At 35.7% G+C, this 19,553-nt stretch overlaps 1 protein-coding gene and 1 pseudogene across 1 annotated transcript; one reads left to right on the plus strand and one right to left on the minus strand.

Moving 5' to 3' along the window:
- Positions 1–3,139: 3,139 nt before the first annotated feature.
- LOC120189441 lies at positions 3,140–12,377 on the plus strand (annotated as a pseudogene).
- Positions 12,378–16,932: 4,555 nt separating this feature from the next.
- LOC120189456 (malignant T-cell-amplified sequence 1 homolog) lies at positions 16,933–19,285 on the minus strand. The gene is made up of 8 exons (XM_039192740.1): positions 19,130–19,285; positions 18,540–18,621; positions 18,364–18,431; positions 18,193–18,290; positions 17,829–17,965; positions 17,674–17,741; positions 17,332–17,395; positions 16,933–17,158 (listed from the first exon to the last, which is right to left on the minus strand). The coding sequence occupies exons 1-8, from the start codon at positions 19,138–19,140 to the stop codon at positions 17,141–17,143; spliced, it is 546 nt and encodes a 181-aa protein (XP_039048671.1). The 5' UTR covers positions 19,141–19,285; the 3' UTR covers positions 16,933–17,140.
- Between the last annotated feature and the right edge of the window lie 268 nt (positions 19,286–19,553).

Raw genomic sequence — 19,553 nt, forward strand, 5'->3', positions numbered from 1 at the left:
GCAAAATAGGACACATACTTTTATTTTGGGATATACGGTATTTTCTACACTACATGAAACTCATCGCTTCGAGGTGACGAATTTTAATAAAAAAAATATTTTTTATTCAAACATTTTATCTCAATGTGATAAATTTTAATAAAAAATTACATTCTATTGAACGTCACTACGAGTTCCATGAATACTATAGCATTTGTCGTATTCTCCAAAATAAAAAAATCGGTGCGTTAATGGGCTAAATAAAAAACCCGGTTGCCCTATTGGGCCAGAAAAGCTCTCTAAACTTGGTGGGCCCTTACTCATTGGGTCTTAATATGTTTGGTCCTACCCTTGTTACATATAATTTAAATTATTTAATGTATGATTGATGACAATGAAATGAGATGAAAGATAAAATTGATATATTTGTTTTATATTTCATATTTAACCAGCAGAGTATAATTACATTTTATTTCTTTGTCTTATACTCTTTTATTAGTCTCGGTTAATTATAATGCAATATTTGTTTAAAGTTTTTCTTAGTAGCGGACAATATATATACACCTTGTGAACGAAGTTGATCGAATCTGAGACCTCTAAATATAAATTTTTTGTTTTATTATTGAAATCGCTCGATTGATTTAATTATTTATGTTACGTTTAATAATATTGGTCATAATTAAACAAATATACAATTATATAAAATTCAATAATATTGATAATTCAATATTCATTCTCCCCTTTTTGGCTCCTATGAAACATATTTGGCTAATAAAGGTTGTCTTTCCTTTTTTGTACAAAGAAAAGAGATCATGGAAGTAACACATAACCCATTGGCCGACTATAGGACGTTGTTTTGTCGAGTTTTCCGATTGTTAGAAGTTACAAAATAGTCCTCAAACTAGAGGATGATGTTATGTTGAGTCACCTGGCTATTAAAAATTATAAAATGGTCACCCGACTATTATATGTTCCAAACACATCATTTTTTGTTAAAAATTTGACAATCATTTGAGTTGGACATTAACCTACTGAATGTGTGGTGATAAAATTATATTTTAATGATGTCTATTGGCTCTATCATTGCTTTTAAATACTAACTCAATGACATATTATTTCAAGCACTGTTTGAACGATATTATCTAAACGAAGATTTGATCTGTAAAATACAACTCAAATCATTTTAGGGCTAGATTTTATTATATTTCAGTTAGGGTTGTATCTGAGACAAGACAAATTGTGAGTTACTCGAGATCGACTCGGTCAAAGCTTGATAAATACTCGACTCTAATGCACTCGAATCGAGTTCGAGCTGGACTCTAGTTCTTAACAAGCCAAAACGAGCTACTTGATACTCAACTCGAGAAACCCCGAGAACAACTCAAAAATATAATATATTAAGATTTTATTTTTTAAAATAAATTATTAATAATATTTAATATGTATGTGTTAATTGTTTTAAAAATGCAGTATAAAGTTTTCATGTATTTAAAGTTTAAGTTTGAGCTTAAGTTTGAGGCTTTAGTTAAGTTAACTATATTTTTTTTCATTTCGAGCTTTGACGAGCTTTTACAAACTTCAATTCATGGTTTCGAGTTCGAGTCGAGCTTGAAAATTTTAGGCTCACGAGTTTTTGAGTCAAGCTCTATTTAAGAGTTTTCGAGCTCAACAATACTCGAACTCGACTCGGCTCGTTTACAGCCCTAATCCCAGTCAATAGATTAACATCAAACTCAGAAGGCTGCCAATTTTTAATGAAAAATGGATGAACTTGAACATATGAATAGTCAGGTGACCATTATGTAACTTTTAATAGTAGAAAGACTCAACAAAAATGTCCTATAATCAGAAGACCATTTTGTAACTTTTAATAGTCGAGAGACGTGATAAAACAATACATGTAGTCAACAGACTATTTATCTACTTTAACTAAAAAGTTCTCTAATAAAAGATAAATACGATTGAAAAAATCGAATCAAAGATTAAATTGATTGAATTTTTTTATTTGACTTGTTAATTAAATGAAATAAAAAGAAATTAATTCAATCAATTGAAACTTTTTTTCTTTTCTTGGGCACACTATGAGAATGGTAAAGATTCTTATTCCCGTGGACAACAAGGAAAGGAATTGTGATGTTTGATGACATGGGCCTTGGGTGCACTCGTGGACTATTGGGGTTAGCTGAGCTCATCATTGAAAGTGGTGTGGCCATCGGTGAATGGTGGTGCCACCTGGGGTTTCCATCATGATTTTGACACCTGGCACTGTTTTGGAGTTTGGACCATCCGATCAGTATGTGATGACCTACTAATCATGGGACCCAATTATGACATGTCATAAAGCTTGTTTGGGTGAATAACTTGTTAAATATCAATTGGACACATAATGTTGGAAAACATACCAAAATATCAACATCATATAACCCTATCATTTCTTAACAAAATGCTAACCATTGTCTAAATCCTATTGGTTAGAATAACTGTCTAATTATTGTTTGTCATTTCATTCGGTTTCTAAAATCATCAACCTAAAAAGTCAGTCACTTGAGATTATAAATAGATTATATAAGAAAAATATCAAAAACTCAACTAAATACTTGAATAAAGATAGATGCGAACAGACCGGATTGTATCAATAAACTAACAAACAAAGTGTATCAAACTATTGAAAAACCATAAAAATCGTAAATAGGAATTGAACGACTTAGAAAGACTATCCACAAACGCTAACCACATATCTAAATACTATCCCAACCCGTTGTGCCTAGGGTGTAAACGAGCCGAGTCGAGCTCGACTCAACTCGAAAATTCTAAAATGGAGCTCGACTCGAAAACTCGCGAGCTTAAATTTTCAAACTCGACTCAAATTCAAAATACTGAACTGAAGCTCATGAACAGCTCGAAAAGGCTCGAAATGAAAAAAAATCTTAAACTTAACTTGTTGAAGCCTTAAGCTCGAACCTGAACTTTAAATATATGAAAATATTACTCATCCTACTACACTAACTTATTATCGGTTAAAATCCTACTTTTTACTCATAGAAAACATTAACTAATGTTTTTTCGTACATTTCTTACATATTATTACATGTCCAAGTTGTCCAACACCGAGACTCCTCCCATGTTTCAAGCAAAGCACAAGTAACTCTAAGCAACCTGAAACGACATGTCGCCGTCGTCGTCTTTGACCGTGAGGTGTCTCAGCGAGATAACGGAGTCGGAGACGGTGCATCTCGGCGTCGATCTCGTGTCGGCGGCGAGACGAAACATCGGGTTCTTGAGAAGTGTTTACGAGTCAGTGGCTTTACCAAAGAGCAACGATTATTGAAGCAATAAGGAGGTATGAGGAGGTGTGGATGCCGTTGATTTCTAATCTAACGGTGGTAGGGTCATCGCCTCCTATGGTTCTGCCACCTTTTGATGTTGAGTGGGTCTGGTTTTGTCACACCTTGAATCCAGTAAGTGTTAAACTAATCACGCAATGTTTTTCTTTTTACTATGCATTCTGTTTGGTTGATGGGAAAGTGTGAGAAAATTACAAGTTCTTCATATTTATATAGTCTTCAACAAGTACATGGCCTTTTCCTTAGCAACCAAATAATGTTGTTCACTTTCTCATTTCTTCTTTTCTCTGTGAATTCCGTTTGATCGATATTAAAGCTCTGAATTCTTTTCTTAATCTGGGAATTTTGGTATCTACTAAATGGTTTAATTCCTTTATCAGTCCCCGTGATCTTTAAACCCTACAAAATAGTATCTTGATTTTCTTTTTTACAGGTTGGTTACAGGAACTACTGTGAGTCATGATTCTCAAAACAAATAGGAAAACCAGCGATCTTCAACGAAGAAAACGAAGAGTACGCAGTTATGAGCTGCAAACAAATCTGGGTTCAAAGATATTCATCGGAGCCATTCGAGAACGAAGCGGAATCCGATGAATATTCCAAAAACCAACCATTGTTGATGAACGAAGATCTCTTCAATGAAGTCGAAAAGCACAAGCTTTTGTACTCGAAATTCTCAGAACCCTACCTGTGTGAGCTGATGCATTTGATAGCAGCAAGACAAAGGTACAAAGGATTTCTGTATGTGATGCAAAGACTTGGAGATGAATGCTTTAGATTTGTGCCTGCTTTGGATATTCTGCTGATGCTGATGACACATCAGGTAAATTTTCCTTTTTCAACCACTGTGATATTAATTGGTCAAATTATGATGTCAGTCCCTGTCAAGATATTAAATCCCAAACTTTATCAGAGTAAAGAGAGTTGGATAGCATATTTTAATCATAAAGTTAAAATACCTAACAAATGTTTTATATTATTTATATTTGCCCTTTAATGATGATTAAGGATTAAGGTTTCTTTCATTATTTGCTGTAGTTTTCACCCACTAAGGGGTTTAATACTTTTTAGAAGAAGTGGTTGATAAAGATATTTTAATTGAGGTATAATGGCATAATTAGCCCCTAATGTTGGCATAAATATTCATCTGATCTCTTATTCTTTTTTGAGTATTTTATTCTTTAATATTTTAATTTCTTGTCTAAAAACGAAAATCATTAGTTAATTAACTGTCAATGCATGTTATTATTATGATATTTTCATTGTATTTAATTATTGATATAACACATGTTACATTATTAAAGTAATGATGTGATATGTGTCATATCATCAAAGTAATGACATAATATACCACATCAATAATTAAGTATAAGAAAAATGTCATATCAATAACATGCGATGATCGTTAATCAATAACAATTTTCATTCGGTAAGAGTTAGCTGATAAAAATTAAACGTTTGGTTAAATATCTTGAAAGAAGAATAAGAGCTAAAGTGCCCATTTACAAAGATTGAGGGTTAGTTTTATCATTATGCCTTGCTTCATGTTTGCTTGTTTTATGTAGTGATCCAAAAGAAAGAATATATCTTTAAGGGTTAAAATTTGCCTTTAGTCACTGTACTTTGACAAAGTTTGAGATTTAGTTATTATACAAGTTATATCCTCTTGCTTTTTTATCTCAAAATTTGCATGTCTGAATGTTGTGCGGTGTGCAATGAACCAGAGCTACCCAACAGTGTATGCAGAGGATATGAAAGAGATGTGGGATTATATGGGCAAAGTAGTGGACTTATGGGAGACTGTAAAAGAAAAACAAGTAGAAGAAACCAAGAAGCTTTGGGAGAGAACCTTTGATCAACCTTATGAGAAAGCTGGTGGTGGGATTTCAATGGATCTTGATAAGGTTTCATTGCCCAAACCACCAGTCTATTGGGAGGTTTCAGATGTTGATGTCAACACTACATACAAGTCCATCCTCCCAAGGTTTCTCCTCGAGGTAATGATTCGAATTTGAAATGATCCGGATTTATAATAGCCCGACTCCAAATGACCCGAACAAGTAACATAAAGTGTTTTGAAACAGTTCATACAGTGGTGGATCTTGGTAAAATAGTTTGGAGGGTCTAATTAAACTTTTTGAAAATTTTGAGGGGTTTAATGAGAATTTCAAAAATATCGAGGATCTAATAGCAACTTAGAAACCTTACGTATGTTGGTGTTGTGGCAAACAATGCAGGTTTGTGTTTCATGAGGCTCAATGCTCCGATGAAAGAAATAAATGGAGACACAAACACAATTTCCTTCGTCTCCGGATGTTAAGATGTCATAGGGAGCTTAAGCTCGATAAATCGGTTGCCGACTTTTCGTATGACTCGTGGCGGAAAGCATGGCATCTGTACTGTGAGTTCGGAACGAAAGGACTTACCGTTGAGTTTCGGGGTCGAGGTGGTGGTTGCTTCAAAGGCAGCAAATTGCTGAGCTCAATGGTGTTTTACGATTTGCTAAGGGCACCTACTGTTGCATTGTCGAGGGAATTTGAACAAATGAGGGTCGTTGCTTCTATAACTCCCCCGGTTCAAGCACCGTACTTGCTGAAATGTGTGCCGGATCGTGTGACAGATGACTCAGGAGCCGTGATATCCGATGTGATCCTGAAATCGAACAATTATCGACCCCAGAAAGGCCGTTGGCTGTCTCGTACGGTTCTAGACCATGCTGGAAGAGAGTGTTTTGTTGTTAGAATAAGGTATGTTTTTGGACTAGACAAGATTCTATTCGATCCGAAACTGATCCGACTAGTCCAATTAGCGTCGTAATGATGAACAAAACGTCTTAATTGAACTTGATAGAACATTTTGAACTGCAGAGTGGGAGCAGGGTTTTGGAGAAGAGGAGCTGAAACTCCTTGTGCGGTAAATTGGGACGAAAGGATAACCGAGATACGTGAAGGCTCTTGGTCTTATGTTGCTGAATCCATCGGCAAAGCTCCCGGTACGTTGGTCGGTCTTGCTCTTTGTTTTGATCGTTGTAAATTCAGTCGATTACGAATGTCGATTTTCGTCTCGGTAGTACTCAACTTACTGATTTAAACTCTGTAATACATGATGGTGGGATCTAGTTTAAACGTTGTTGCCATCTATGTTAAAAGTTTCAAAGTTTGGCAACCAACTTTGGAAAATGTTTTTTCAAAGTTTGGTAAATGTTTCTTTGAAAAATGTTTTTCAAAGTTTGGTAAAATTTTGGTAGATGTTTGTTGAAAATAGGAATGGGTAAATTCACTTTAGTCATTGCACTTTAGGGTATTTTCAAAGATTAGTCCCTAAGTTTCTACTATAAATACCCTTACCCATTTAGCTTCAAAATCATCCCAAAACATTTCTTTCTTCCTATACTAGAGAGCTTTCTTGTGAGTAGTGAGTGTTTTGTAAACACCTGTAAATTTTCTCTCTTAGTAAAAGATCTGCAGCAGCCCGGAGACGTAAGCACAATTGGCTGAACTCCGTTATCAATTTTCGGGTATTATTTTTCCGCTTTTATTTCGCATTCTCACTAATCTGGTTAAAGGGAAATTACTTGTACTCGGTTTATTTTCCTAACAACTGGTATCAGAGCTTTTGGTTGTGAATTTTGTCAAATTTTCTGCGAGGTTACTATTCATTACTATCACGTGAATAGTGAATTTCGTGAATAGTGAAATTCGGTCGGCGATACGAGTTTGTCGACGGTGGTGTTCTAATACACGGTGATTCGCAAGAATTGTCAGAAACGATCCAAACGAAGCCAGATTCGAGTGGGAGCGATGGCTGCAGACGAAGGGAAGGTGAAAATTGAAAAGTTCGATGGTGCGGACTTTGGCTTTTGGAAGATGCAGATTGAAGATTTTTTGTACCAGAAAAATCTATATCAACCTCTCTCAGGAAAGCAACCAGAGGGCATGAAGGATGAAGATTGGGCTCTTCTCGACAGACAAGCCCTCGGAGTTATCCGACTGACGTTATCCCGCAATGTTGCTTTTAACATAGCAAAGGAAAAGACCACGGCGGGTCTTATGGCGGCTCTCTCCAGTATGTACGAGAAGCCATCGGCCTCAAACAAAGTTCATTTGATGAGGCGATTATTCAATTTGCGGATGGCGGAAGGGGCATCGGTGGCACAACACCTAAATGAACTCAACACAATCACAACCCAGTTGAGTTCAGTGGAAATTGAGTTCGATGATGAAGTTCGAGCTTTAATTCTCTTATCATCTCTACCAGACAGTTGGAATGCTACTGTTACAGCAGTCAGCAGTTCGTCGGGAAACAGCAAATTAAAATTCGACGATGTTCGAGATCTGGTATTGAGTGAAGAAATTCGACGAAGAGAATCGGGTGAAGCATCAACCTCCTCAGCCTTACACACGGAGTCTAGAGGGAGAACTTCAGAAAGAAATTCAAATCGTGGCAGATCAAAATCTAGAAGGGGCAAATCAAGAACAGGAAATAAAGATTTTACCTGTTATAATTGCGGCAAAAAGGGTCACTTCAAAAGAGATTGCCGAGCACCGAAGAAAAATACCGGCGCACAGGAATCTGCCAACATGACGGAGGAGACAGGTGATGCCATGATTTTAAGCGTCAACAGTCCGATTGAATCATGGATCTTGGATTCAGGGGCATCTTTCCACTCCACCCCATGTCGAGAAATCATGGAGAACTATGTCAGTGGTGATTTTGGGAAGGTTCATCTTGCTGATGATGAAACCTTAAAGATCGTCGGAAAAGGAGACATCCGACTAAAGTTGCCAAACCAGACCACCTGGAAGCTGACAGGAGTGAGACATATTCCTGGCCTCAAAAGAAATCTGATTTCTGTTGGACAGCTTGATGGAGAAGGATATAGCACAACCTTTTCAGGCTGTGAATGGAAGATTACCAAAGGAGCACTCGTCATTGCTCGTGGTAAGAAGACTGGTACTCTCTATGTAACCTCAAATTTAGAGAATATCATTGCAGTAGCAGATGCTGATGGAAAATCAAACCTATGGCACCAAAGGCTTGGCCATATGAGCGAGAAAGGGATGAAGACACTTTTGTCAAAAGGGAAGCTGCCGGATCTAAAAAATGTAGATGTCGGACTATGCGAGGATTGCATCTTTGGCAAACAAAAGAAAGTCAGTTTTGCAAAGATTGGCAAGACACCCAAGGCAGAAAGGTTAGAATTGGTTCATACTGATGTATGGGGACCATCCCCAGTTCCATCTCTTGCAGGCTCACTATATTATGTCACCTTCATCGATGATTCAACAAGGAAGGTGTGGGTTTATTTTCTGAAGAAGAAATCAGAAGTCTTCGATATCTTCAGAAAATGGAAGGCCATGGTGGAAAATGAGACTGGTTTGAAAGTCAAGCGGTTGAGGTCTGACAATGGAGGAGAGTACAGAGACAGTAGATTCAGAGATTTCTGCGCAAACAATGGGATCAAGATGGAGACAACAGTTCCCAAGACACCGCAACATAATGGTGTAGCAGAGCGCATGAACAGAACTCTGAATGAACGTGCCAGAAGTATGAGGATACATGCCGGCTTGCCCAAATTTCTATGGGCTGAAGCAATCAACACTGCAGCTTACTTGATCAACCGTGGGCCCTCAGTTCCTTTGGATGGCAGAATACCAGAGGAAGTTTGGAGCAAGAAAGAAATAAACCTTTCACACTTAAGAGTTTGGTTGTATTTCTTATGTACACATAGACTCTGTTGAAAGAAGTAAGCTTGATGCTAAGTCCAACAAATGTGCCTTTGTTGGTTATGGCGGTGATGAGTTCGGTTACGGTTTTGGGACTATGAAAATCGGAAGATCATCAGAAGCAGAGACGTCATTTTCAATGAAAATGTGATGTACAAAGATAGATCAACCGCAGAATCAAGTAATACCGAAGCTGAAACAAAGGAATTTGCTGAGTTCGAGGAGATTTCTGGAAATGATGTTCAGATCAATCCTGAAGCAGTTCAAGAAGAACCAGGCACACCAGAACTGAGACGCTCATCCAGAATTCCTAAACCAACCCAACGGTATTCTCCTTCTTTACACTACTTGTTGCTGACTGACAATGGTGAACCAGAGTGCTATGATGAAGCAATGCAAGTGGAGGATTCAGTCAAGTGGGAGTCTTCCATGAAAGATGAGATGGACTCGCTTATGTCAAATCAGACATGGGAATTAGCTGAATTACACCAGGCAAGAAAGCGCTCCACAACAAGTGGATTTACAGGATCAAAGAAGAGCACGATGGGAGCAATCGCTACAAAGCAAGATTGGTTGTCAAAGGCTTTCAGCAAAAAGAAGGTATTGACTACAATGAAATTTTCTCTCCAGTCGTAAAATTGTCTACAATCAGACTGGTGTTGAAAATTGTAGCTGCAGAGAATTTACATCTTGAGCAGTTAGATGTAAAGACAGCTTTCCTTCATGGTGATTTGGAGGAAGAAATCTATATGAGGCAGCCAGAAGGCTTCATAGAGGCAGACAAGAAAAACCTGGTATGCAGGTTGAAGAAGAGCTTGTATGGTTTAAAACAAGCTCCTAGACAGTGGTACAAGAAGTTCGATAGCTTCATGAGTAGCAGTGGTTTTATCAGATGCCAAGCAGATCATTGTTGCTACATCAAGAGGTTCGACAACAGCTTCATTATTTTATTATTGTACGTTGATGACATGCTCGTTGCAGGCTCAGACATGCAAGAGATTATACACTTGAAGCAAAAATTGTCGAAGCAGTTTGCTATGAAGGATCTGGGCGCTGCAAAGCAGATTCTTGGGATGAGGATCAAGAGAGACACAAAGTCGGGGACTTTGATGTTATCACAGGCTGAGTACATCAACAAAGTACTCTCCAGGTTCAACATGCAAGATGCTAAACCAGTAAGTACACCTTTAGGTGTTCATTTCAGACTCTCCAAAGACCAATCACCAAAGACGGAGGAAGAACGTGCACACATGGTGAAGGTGCCGTATGCCTCAGCAATTGGAAGTCTGATGTATGCCATGGTTTGTACCAGACCAGATATTGCTCATGCAGTGGGAGCTGTTAGCAGGTACATGAATAATCCGGGCAAGGTACACTGGGAAGCAGTCAAATGGATCCTCAGATATCTTCGGGGTACCACAAACAAAGCACTTTGTTTCAAAGGTGGAGATATGATACTGACAGGCTATGTAGATGCTGACTTAGCCGGAAATGTCGACATCAGAAGGAGCACTACAGGGTATGTCTATACTCTAGGAGGAACTGCAGTGAGTTGGGTTTCTCAACTACAGAAGATAGTTGCTCTCTCCACAACTGAAGCAGAATATGTCGCTGTTACGGAAGCCAGCAAGGAGATGGTTTGGCTCCAAAGTTTCTTGGAAGAGTTAGGCAAGAAACAAGAAAACAATATCTTGTATTGCGACAGTCAAAGTGCTATCCATCTAGCAAAGAATCCGTCTTTCATTCCAGGACAAAGCACATACAATTGAGATATCATTTTATCCGGTCTCTTCTGGAAGATGGGATTTTGAAACTTGAAAAGATAGTGGAGCTCAAAATCCGGCAGACATGTTGACAAAGACGGTGACTACGGACAAACTGAAGTTGTGTTCAGCTTCAGTTGGCATGCTAGAATAACAAGACCAGACATGCTGCATTGATCGAGGTGTGAAGACATATTAAAATCAGTCTTCAAGTGGGAGATTGTTAAAAGTTTCAAAGTTTGGCAACCAACTTTGGAAAATGTTTTTTCAAAGTTTGGTAAATGTTTCTTTGAAAAATGTTTTTCAAAGTTTGGTAAAATTTTGGTAGATGTTTGTTGAAAATAGGAATGGGTAAATTCACTTTAGTCATTGCACTTTAGGGTATTTTCAAAGATTAGTCCCTAAGTTTCTACTATAAATACCCTTACCCATTTAGCTTCAAAATCATCCCAAAACATTTCTTTCTTCCTATACTAGAGAGCTTTCTTGTGAGTAGTGAGTGTTTTGTAAACACCTGTAAATTTTCTCTCTTAGTAAAAGATCTGCAGCAGCCCGGAGACGTAAGCACAATTGGCTGAACTCCGTTATCAATTTTCGGGTATTATTTTTCCGCTTTTATTTCGCATTCTCACTAATCTGGTTAAAGGGAAATTACTTGTACTCGGTTTATTTTCCTAACAATCTAGTACAGAGAAAGTTGTAGGAACAGCGACACCAAAACCACCGCCAGATCAATGGCAATCGGCATGGCAGTTTTCGACAGGAGATGAATTACTAATAAACTCCGGATCTTCGACATCGAGTTCCGGCCTTAGTTTTTGTCTTAAAACTCAACAATCTTCGGATTCATCCGTAAGTTCAAAGGCCTAATTTCTTTCAACATGTAGGAACCGGTACATACGAACCACTGTTTTTGCAGGTCAGGTTGTTGAGGGGACGTAGAATGCAATACCGTATCGAAACCGAAAGCAATGTCGTAGAATCGGATGACGGATTCGTGACTCTCGTGAGGTTCACGGAAGATAATCCAACAGGCAGAGCGACAGCATTGTTGAATTGGAAGCTATTGGTGGTAGAACTATTTCCCGAAGAAGATGCCGTATTCGTACTTCTACTTTGCCTTTCAATACTTCGGACCGTGTCCGAGGTAACTAAGGAAGATGTCGGAAAGTTGTTGATACGACGGAGGTTGAAAGAAGCGAAACTCGGCGCTCGAGACTGGGGTTCCGTAGTACTCCACCCTTCTTCAATACATTCCACCGGTATTAATTCGCTTATTTGCAGCCTTGGTACTTGAATGCCAACAGTCATGGCACATAACGAAGATGAAAGTATTACGAGGCAACCGGCGTTGAAGTATTCTCCGGCCGAGGGCGGCGATATGCTGTACAAGCGTGCGATCATTACATAAGAAACAGTTGATAGAACATCTTCTACCATTTTTTTAACCAGTGAAAGATATGCACATAATTTGCAAGACTGTTGTTGTTAAAAATTGAGTAAATTTCACCGGACGTCCCTAAACTATGGTTATGATTTGAAATTGTTTCACAAACTTAAAATCATTCTAATTGAGTCCTCATACTATCAATGTTCTTGAATGAAGTTTCTATGTGTACTTGTTGCGTGGACAACTAGCATGTAATGTATATATTAAATTGAAAAAGAAAGAAACCTATCTTTTAAAAAATATATTAAATCAAAATTATCAATGCAACATGAGTACAATATTTAAAATTCAGTCACTGTATGCAGGTCAAATTTGAGGTGATATTTAATACTCAAACAGATGAAAAATTTGAATAAAGGATCTAACTGAAATGTTATTGATAGTTAGAGGATGTATATTGTAATTCACCCTTAAATGATTCATGCCATTAGTTAAAGGTCAAATTATAGTTTTGGTCCCTTTTACTATGCTCAAATTTTAGATTTAGTCTTTATACTATTTTTTATTTAACTATTAGTATTCGATTTATTGATCGATTAATCCAGATCGAGTATTACCGAAGCTCATTACAAGAGTGACTCTCACAATCTAGTTTCCTCCGTTCATTATGCTAGGATATAAGCTAATCATGCAAAACAAGATAATTTTTACTTAATGATTAATATAAATATAATGGTATTTTATTTAACAAGCGAATAAAATTACAAATTTATCATAAATTCTACCATGATGAAAAATCTTTAGGCGCACGTTAGCAGGCTTGGGTTTTGAGTTTTTTTTTCTTTTGGCGTTCATAGATTTTTTTTTCTTGGGTAGGTAGATCCTATTTGTTTGGGAAAGTCATTATTGGTTTTATTATTTTTTTAATAAAATCGATAAAAATTATTAAAAATTAGTATTTTTATCGATTTTATTATTAGGTGCTTTATCGGTTTTGTTAACATATCCGGTAAAACGTTATCGGTTTGTTATTTTTCTATCGATTTTGTTATTATGGACACTTTACCGGAAATGTTAAAAAACATTAATGTGTTAGATAGAAATAATAATGTTTTAGATAATTTTTTACCAATTTTATTAAAAAATAATAACAACCATATATTAAGGCTATCTCACGGTAGAATTTCCCTATTTGTTTGGGTTTGCTCTAAGGGGTCAGCCTCTTACTGGTTTTAATTTAGAGTAAACTACACGGACAACCATTAAACTATAATAAAAAATAATTTGAACCATTGATGTTTTGATTTAATCAATTAGACTAACCAACTATTTAAATGTTTCAATCAAACCACTAACCGTTAACTTTTAACGGAAGACCATTCAACTGTGATAAAAAATCATTTGGACCACTATTGTTTCGATTTAATCAATTAGACCACCAAATTATTTAAATGTTTCAATCAAGCCACTGACCGCTAACTTTTAACGGAAGAGATGAAGCGGTAGTTAAAATTTAACCGAGAGAATGATGTCTCAATTGATTTTTCGGTATAATTACATATTTGGTCTTTGTTACTTACATAAGATGTCAATTTGATCATAATCTTAAGTAAATTAAATAAATTTAACCCTCTAATTAAATTGCGACATGTGTTAGCTTTTAATTGGATGGTTAAATTTATTTATATTTATTTCATTAAATTTATTTTTCTCCAATCAAAGAGTGACACGTGTCACCCTATAACTATAAGAAAAAAATTAAAGAAGTTAGCATATGAGAGAATCGATGGTCAACTAGGCTGTTAAGCAAGTTACCGACCACTAAGGCAAGGATACTAAATGGTTTATGCTTTACAACATATGGTATATATCTTGTATATGATTTTTTTAAAATATCTCAACTTCAAATAGTATATTTTTTATTAACTTAAAATATATTTGTTATATGTTAACTTCAAATATATTTTATTTAAATAATATATTTTATTCTTTTATTAATTTAAAAATATAATTGTTATCTTCTTAACTTATATATATATATATATATATATATATATATATATATATATATATATATATATTATTTTTTATTAACTTATAAAATGTATTTTATTATTACCTTAAAGTAAATAAAAGAATAAATATATAATTTGAAGATAAATTAATAACATATATATTTTTAAGTTAATATAAGAATAAAATATATTTTTAAAGTTAAGATAAGAATAAAATGCAGTTTTAAATTAAAATTAAAATAAAATATATTTAATAAGTTGAATAAAAAATATATATTTTTCTGTCATTAATGGAAATAGATATATAGATTATGTTTTATCATTAAACCATTTGTGCTGGTTAGTTGGTGGTTTAGCCATGTGCACACATTGTGATTTAACCAAGTTCAAATCCCACCTGCTACAATTCACCATTTCATTCTCTTTTATCAATATGGTGACACATGCCACCAACGCATGAGGAAAATAAATATATTGAATAAATAAAAAGTTAAGAAAATATCATTCAATTTGATATTGATACGTGTCACTATCTAATTCTAGATTAAATTGATATGGTGTATAAATATTGAGGATCAAATATGTAATTATATATATATAAAAAAAATTAACTGTCATATCACTTTATTCGTTAAAAATTAACGGTTAATGACTTGATTGAAACATTTAAATAGTTTGGTGGTCTGATTGATTAAATCGAAACACCGGTGGTTTGGTGAGGCAGTGAGGAACACCGTGTGCGGGACCAAAGTGTTTAGCCGCTTCGCGGGAATCTTTCGGACCTTGGAGGAGAACCTGCAATGCATCCCAATGTAAATAAGATACTCAACCAACAGTTTAATTCAGAATACGAGAATTAGCAGAAGAGCACAAAAGAACAGGTTAAGGCAAGACACCAATGTGCTTCGCTTCCTATAGAAGGTTAAATAAGAAGAGGTTTCTTGAGACATGAACGAGGGATATGAACATTATGGTATCGAACATACATAATTACAGAATCATCTATAGGTTCACATTGTAAACAGATGTTTTAGCACATTTCATTCAGACGAAGTCATTACAATCCTCACTCAACTAGTGCATGAAACAAACATCCGACGTTCAATTTCAACGAGTTTCGACAGAAGATGAACAAAGAGAAACGAGATTTCGACGAAAGCATAACTTAAAAACACCAATCCAACCAAAAAAACAAATCAACATACGTTCAAAACAAAAAAGACAAATCAATGTCATGAAACAACAAAACAAACTGAACAAGAGATCGAATACCGTGTTTGTACCAAGGGAGCCCTTAAAGCAAGCTGATCAAAAGTCGAGCATTCTCCCCCAGCCTTCTCGATCCTAGCTCTAGCAGTCTCGGTAAACCTAAGAGCAGTAACCTTCAAAGCAGGAACCTCATAAACACTAATATCATCTGTCACTGTCCCCACTACCACAGCAATCTTATCCTCCTACAAGTTATTTATACATACAAAACGATGAATTAAACCCAAAACTCAACAGCAATTTAAAAACACTAAAAACCCAAGAAATTAAATAAATAAATTTTTAGTTTTACATAAATTTAAGATCGTTAGATGAGATGAAATAAACGGTTGAGATTAACAGTAGAAAACGTGAAGATATTTATTGGGAGAAAAACAAGAAGCAAATCTCAGTCATTTATTTTATCTCATCCAATGATCTAAAGCTGTGTAAAACTAGATAATTAATTAAACTCTAAAATTTCAGTTTTTTTTTTTATAAATCTTTTCTTATCACACTAATATTTTCTTTACCTTTTTTTTCTAATGAAAGATACATTTTATTTTTTAAAAAATGAAAGAAGTAAAAATGATGAGTGAAAAATTATACAAATTTTATTTAAATAGAAATAACGTGTATCGATCTAAATTTTTTAGTCAACATTTGATCGTTGACCCTTGGGTTGAATTTGAATTTAATTAAATTAAAAATTAGTTTAAATGATTATTAAAATGAGATTTTTGAATATGGATATAAACATTTATTACCAAATAGTTGAAGGTATTTGTACATTTACTACATCAGTTTTTATAAAAATTTTGAACTTAAAAAGAGAGATGTAGAGCACAATTTTCTCAACATGAATTTTTTTTTTAGATTTGGTGCTGTCTGCCGAGTTTTGGGGTTTTGCATACCACTTTTTTATCTTATCTTTTTCTTCTTTATCTTCTCTTCTTTTTCTCTTCAAGCAAGAAAGCAAAAGTCATTACATTTTGCTTCCCACTACACCCATATGATATCTTTCAATGGTGGTCATGAAGCTCATTTGAGGTTTTAAGAGGAATTGAACCCCAAAAAACTTCCTTCAATGGTTCCATTTGGATTTCTTGTATTTCAGCTATTAATTCACAAGTTTTAATGTTCATTTTGATGTTAAGAGTTTCTTGGAGACTTTGGCCTAGGAGAGTTGTGTCAAACCTCCATAAGCAAATGCAAGAAGTCGCCTCGGTTAAACAAAAACGATTTTGGAGTGCTTGTGTGCTAAGGTCACATCTTATAACCTGCTTGTACCTTATTATATTTAGTGTTGCTTGTTTGTACGGGCCGAGCCAAGCCAAGCCGAATTCAAATCCGAGAGTGAGAATTTTTGAAATCGGACTGCAGGCCGAATCTGCTAATGGACATGTTTATTATTGAGTAAAGATTGAGATAGTTAGAAGGGCAGAGCATAGCAGAGCTAACCTGCAATTTTTTTCAATCCAAAATTCAGCCACAACATTGCTGTGGGGAACCTGACTTACATCAAACAAAGGTTTTCTCTATGGTACGAGTATATATCAAACATAACAGACTCATCATGCAATGCGAATAAGAGCCATTAATTATATACCTCTTCTTTCTTCAAGTACCTCAACTTTTTTCATGGTCGCATTGCACTTGTTCCCCCCAAGTTTGCTCATTCTAGTCGCTCCATCTGCGAAATAACGCAATGCAAAGATGGATTTAATGACAGTATCAAATAGTTCGACTTATGGATGTTCATCATAGATGCCTGCCTTGCAGTAACTATGATGGTTGTCAATCGAAAAACAGACGATTAAAAATACTTTATGCCATCCGAAACACCAAATGATCAAGTATAAGTACCTTCCATAGGCCATCATTGAGGTAATGCATGTTGTCTACCCCAATTCCCTTGTTGATTGCCTTTCTGCAAAGGGAGATGAATACACAGTCATTGTAGTCCAGAATGCTTGTCAGTTCGGAAATGGAAAGTACGTAGGACCATCGGAACAAGACCACAAAAAGAGGACTTTTTTTATAACTAAGAGGCAACAACAAACAGACAGCATAGTAAATTAGTAATGCCATGTTCCTAGCTACATTATTCTCCTTCGAGGCAGGAGAAGAAATACAATATGCTTTTCAAGTTGAAGTTTGGCAGTCCGTAAAATCAAACTGTGCATAAACAACTGGAGAATAACTCACATGTCTTTAGCTGACATTTTGGTAAAGCCAATAGCAAGAGCATGTTGTTTCCCTTCAGCCATTATTGCCTGAAAGGATTAGTTGACAAATCAGATATCGGGAAGATGTAAAACAAACATATAAACCGAAACCGTGACAGAGAAGATGAATCATACCACAGGAGTTTCTGCTTTCACTTCATCATCCAAAGCACCACCAGGGGATGTAAGACCAGGGCACATTATGTTTGCACCAGCGAGGACGAATTTTATCGCACCACGATCTACTCGGAACTTTTTCATTATGTTCGGATCTGCAAGACCAAGATACAAAACCGTTATACTTGGACTTCCATAAGGATAGGATACATGAGAGTAAAGCACAAAGCTATCATAGAAGAGAACGAAGCATATCATGGTTAAGAAAGCCACATATCTTTGTAGTTGACAAGAGCCAAAGTAAACAATTATATAATCAAACGAACATCACTCAAATAAATGAGGTTCAGAATAGAAGAAAACCCAATTATGAGATACTTACACTGGTGAAGGAGTCTGAGAGTAGGCATGTACGGTCCATCACGGATATTGAAGAATAGTGGAACACTATTAACCAAAACCAGATTTAAATGGTTTTGACTGCAAAGGAATGGAACTGTTAGCATAGTGTCTCAAGTAAGAGTGCCAAAGCAATAGCGAAAGAGCAACAAACCATTTCACAACGATTAATGGGGCCTTCTTTGGAAGCAAATCATCCAAGACAGGCTCAAGTCCCGGATACTGCAGAAAAGCATCAATACATTACACAAAAAAAAACGAAATTAATTTCAGAATTTAACAGTTATCATAATTTGTGAAACAAAATAATCAAGTAACCTAGATTCACACCTCCTCAGCGATGCTTTGCCGAATTTTTCGCTGCACAGATGCTTTAACTTGGTTTTGTGAAGATACATCTTCAGATGAAAATCTACAACAACAAAAAAAAGGATAAAAAAGAGGGGAAATTACAGAAGACGGAAGAAATGAAATTCTAACTAACTGTAACTCAAACATCAAATTGGACGATTGGTAGTACCCTAAGCATCAAATGGTTAATTTGTTCATTAACAAACAAAAACCTTGCATGAAAAACATGAGTTCAATCACTCAATTATGGACAACTATTATTTCCCAAAGCTCTAAGCATCCTATAAAGCATCAAAATACTTGCAAAGTAGCCCATTAATCCAAAACCCATTATATATATTCCAAAACGAAATTACAACAAACAATAGTTTCCTTCTTGATTACTTCAATCTCCAGTCAAAGGAATTCCAACCCAAGGTCATGCAAAAACCCAGATATATACACATAAACAATAAAAAAAACCATCCAAAAAAAAACCGATTACCTGCAATTTTGCAGTTGTAAAATGAAAAACCAAGAAAAACTAACGAAGAACCCACTCCCCACAAAAGAAAAAAAAAAACGCTTACTTTTTGAACATAGTGATGAGAAGTGTGAAGATCTTTGAAGGATCTGAGTTTTGGATCTCAGAAGAAATGAAAAACCTCTGCCAATGCGTGTAGCGTTTCACTTGTTAAGAATCTGAAAAGGCAACAACTCACACAGCGACGCACAACACAAGCCTTTGTATCGGAAGACGACCCAAACGGGAGAAGACGATAGCTGGCACTTGGGTTCTTACTGGGCTTCGTCTCGATGGGTCTTCCATCGCCCTCTTATACTCCTTTGAGAATCTGCTATCGTTGAGCTCTAATTCTATACTTGAAATATTAGATTACCTGAATATGTAAAAATATATTAAAGAATTGTCCTAAAAGAAAATTTAATTTGACAGTTTTGAATATTAAGATATCGAGTATTTTATTAACAAATAATTATTTTTAACTATCGTAT

Source organism: Hibiscus syriacus, unplaced genomic scaffold (assembly GCF_006381635.1).
Source record: "Hibiscus syriacus cultivar Baekdansim isolate YM2019G1 unplaced genomic scaffold, ASM638163v2 tig00116958_pilon, whole genome shotgun sequence".
Taxonomy (NCBI): Eukaryota; Viridiplantae; Streptophyta; class Magnoliopsida; order Malvales; family Malvaceae; genus Hibiscus; species Hibiscus syriacus.

Bases quoted from the DNA above. Each gene is read 5' to 3' on its own strand.
- LOC120189456 (XM_039192740.1), bottom strand. The intron at 18,432-18,539 runs GTGTGAATCTAG...GCTTTTCTGCAG, and splicing joins GGCAAAGCATCGCTGAGGAG to TATCCGGGACTTGAGCCTGT. The intron at 17,966-18,192 runs GTAAGTATCTCA...TTGGTCTTGCAG, and splicing joins TCTCAGACTCCTTCACCAGT to ATCCGAACATAATGAAAAAG.